Source organism: Saccostrea cucullata, unplaced genomic scaffold (genome assembly GCF_032062105.1).
Source record: "Saccostrea cucullata isolate Sc308-1 unplaced genomic scaffold, CSIRO_AGI_Scuc_v1 ctg11444, whole genome shotgun sequence".
Classification (NCBI taxonomy): domain Eukaryota; kingdom Metazoa; phylum Mollusca; class Bivalvia; order Ostreida; family Ostreidae; genus Saccostrea; species Saccostrea cuccullata.
The window spans coordinates 17,501-20,913 of NW_026922797.1; the positions used below are offsets into that span (position 1 = coordinate 17,501).

The 3,413-nt window shown below is 33.4% G+C and overlaps 1 protein-coding gene across 1 annotated transcript in view; it reads left to right on the forward strand.

Annotated features, from left to right (window-relative positions):
- LOC134262494 (cysteine dioxygenase type 1-like) overlaps positions 1–3,407 on the forward strand; it is a 4,548-nt gene extending 1,141 nt beyond the window's left edge. Inside the window, exons 2-4 of the mRNA XM_062744888.1 lie at positions 760–998; positions 1,683–1,852; positions 2,336–3,407. Coding sequence (XP_062600872.1) covers positions 760–998; positions 1,683–1,852; positions 2,336–2,374 — 448 coding nt within the window. The 3' untranslated portion in view covers positions 2,375–3,407. The remainder of the gene's footprint in view (positions 1–759; positions 999–1,682; positions 1,853–2,335) is intronic.
- The last annotated feature ends 6 nt before the right edge of the window (positions 3,408–3,413 follow it).

A 3,413-nucleotide genomic window follows, 5' to 3' on the forward strand; every position in this document is an offset into this window, starting at 1 on the left:
TATATGGGTAGCTCAGTGACTAATGAAGCAAGGGTCTCAGGTTTGATTCCTGGTCCAGACATGCATTTTAACCTTAAATCCCTTATGGTTAAGGTTTGTAAAATTAAGTATCTTGGATTTTAATTAATCTGTATTTAAGGATGGGCCCTTGTCACAGTCAGAGTGATCTTCTTATCCCTGAGTGTACATGTATAAAATAAACAATTGGTTGTTGTGGAACATTTTATTTTCTTCATAAAGCAGTTTGGAGAAAGAATTTTGGAAAAAGGGAGAGGGGCAGTATTTAGTGGAATTTCTCATTCTTACTTATTAATATGTACAGAACTTTGACAGATTGTTAAATCATAAGCATGTAATGTAGCTTTTGAAATTTTTATATTTACCCAACTTTTGCAAAGAGCAACACAGGGTCAAGAGAATCAATTATTTAAGTCCAATTGAGTCTTTTGTCATTATTTATTTGATTATGGGATGGGACTATGCTGAGAATGAAAAAAACATGTAACTAAATAATTGATTATAATCTTGTTTACATATAAAATAACATTTTAAACATCTTAAAAAAAAAAAAAAATTTAAAATGTTAATAAAATATGTACTACATTGTATTTTCATTTAAGAAAAATTTATAGACAGCCAGCTGTAATTTAAAATGTATATGTCAATGTGGCCCTCTCTGTTTTTTCAACTTGATATTTTCAAATTCCAAAAAAACGGAGAGAGTACTGCATTATATCATTGAATTTTTATTCTTTTCAGGTACACAAGGAATTTGGTGGATTCAGGAAACGGAAAATTTAACCTGATGGTTCTCTGTTGGAACACTTCCCAGGGTTCTTCAATCCATGATCACGCAAACGCTCACTGTTTTATGAAGGTATTAGATGGGAATGCTCAGGAGGAGCTATTTGATTGGCCGTCGGAGGGCGAGGATATGGCCAGCATGTCATCGAAAGGAAAGAATCTGTATAAACGAGACCAGGTGGCATACATCAGTGGTGAGGATTTTGTTTGGTCCCCCCTCTCACCAAATTCCTCCCCCCCCCCCCCCCCCGCTGGATCCAATCCTCCCCCTCCCCCCTGGATCCAACCCTGTGAGGTTATCACCCAGACCCCTAACCCCCAATAAAAACAAAAACACAGCTTTCAGATTTGTTTGAAATATATTCAGGAATATACCCACGTGATTTAATGAATTTATTTAAAATCTGCTGAAATGTAAAACCGAATTTAATGGTTCATACTCAAATCCCCCCATCCCCCACTCCTTAAAAAATATGGTTAAATTCAATCAACTTTGTTGGAAATATATTCAGGATTATATATGCACATGATTTAATGAATTTATTCAAAATCTGCTGAAATGTGAAACCCAGTTTATTAATAAGTGTTCATGCTCAAACCCCATCCCCCCTTCCATATCAGATGACTTAAACAGGCAGACTATGAACCGTGATTGAAACATTATCTACATCATATAACAGAACCAAATATCAGGAATTAAAATTTCTTTCTTGGAAATATCACCTGAATGAATACAGAATATTTTCTCAGAAAAGTCACAAAGTACAATGTAATTTAAATTCATGAATAAGAATTTCTTTCTTGGTAATTTCAAAATAAATGTTTTCTTTTAAAAGTCACCAAGTACAATGTAATTTAATTTTTTTTTTAAAATGCAGATGACATAGGGCTCCATCGCGTAGAAAACCCGAGCCATTCCGACACTGCTGTCACGCTTCACTTGTATTCTCCACCCTTCAGCGAGTGTCGGAGTTTTGATGAGAGGACAGGAAACGCCAACAAAGTACAGGTCACCTTCTGGAGTCAGTATGGAAAAAGGACCCCTTGTGTACGTATTGCATTTATATCTACCGTATATACTCGCCTATAAGTCAGATTTTGGGGAATTAATTTCTGGTCCAAAACTCTATGTCCGACTTATAGGCGAGCTTTAAAATGAATGGTATGATACGAAGTCAGTCCCTCTGACTTCTAAGCTTATTAAATACAACCGACTTATAGTCGAGTATATACGTTATATGTACTGTAATTTCTTAAATGTATGCAAGGAAATAATTTATTGTGTAATTTTGGGAGAAGCACCACTTACGAATTAAAAAATTTTCGCTTCAAAATAAAATCTCTTGATCCATCACCTCCTCTTTGCCGAGGGCTTTCCGTCCACTGTGCTCTCCATGGCAACACAGTTCAAAAACCATGGACTCGATTCTCATTGATATTAAGAGAATAAATGCCACATTTGCCAACTCTTCAGATTGATTAAATCAATAAAGCATTTAACTCTGTATGATCTGTTTTTATATTTATACAGGCTAAATTACCAAGTTCCTGTGTGCCTGAGAACAATTAAACCTCCTCGCATTGAAGAACTCCAAAGGGGTAACAATCCATGTTCTGCTCCAAAATAACCTTGTGTGGTTTATTTAGAGCCATATTATTTTCCTTTGAAAAAGGAATTGCGGTTTAATTTGCCCAAAATTATTGCATTTATTCAAGATATGATAAAATTGCATAATGGTTCCCGTGAAAATAACTTTAATGTATTAGCGTTACATGTATAAATTGTACACATGTATAAAATGTACAAACACAATCCATGATTTGTCGTATAGGTATGCACTTTTTTTTACAAGAATGTACATTATTTATGTATACAGAAAATATTGTATTTAAACAGCACCAAGTCTCTATTTTTCGAGTGATTTGTTTAGCCAATTTTTCTATGATTTTTATCATTCGATGGAGTTGATCCAAGTAAATATTTTGTTATTTATGTCGTATGTTAATTTTTTTCTTCAAGAGGCATGATCTTTGGCCTTTTCATAAAATTACACAACTTAACATAAATTTTCAACTCTTTGGCATTTTTAAGTTGACAGTCAAGAAAAACTAGGCAACAGAATTTTTGGAGTAAAAGATGTAAAAACAATAAAATGCATTTTTAATTATACATGTAGTCTTTTTAAAAAAATTTAAGGGAGGTGGGGGGGGGGGGCTAAGTTACATTATATGCATATGGTAGATAGAGCATTAAAAGATCATTGTTGAATTTTGTTTTTTTACCATGTTTACACTTTGAAGGTAATATCCTCTGCATTCATTACCCGGTTATTAATTGTTAAATGATTAACATTGGTGTATGTGTATTTCTTAATACCAACTTTATTACATGTATGCATATTTTCAATACCAGTACATTGCTGTTATCATTTTTTTTCCCTCAATTTGTTATTTATTTTTTTTCTAAATATTCAATGTATCTGTTATTTTGACCTTGTCAACAATAAGAATAAAAGCAAAGGGGGAAATATTCAAGAAAACCCAAAGAAAGTTTATATAAATGCTACTGTACCTTAAGTTTGACCAGCCCTCTTCTTGTGATGAACTGG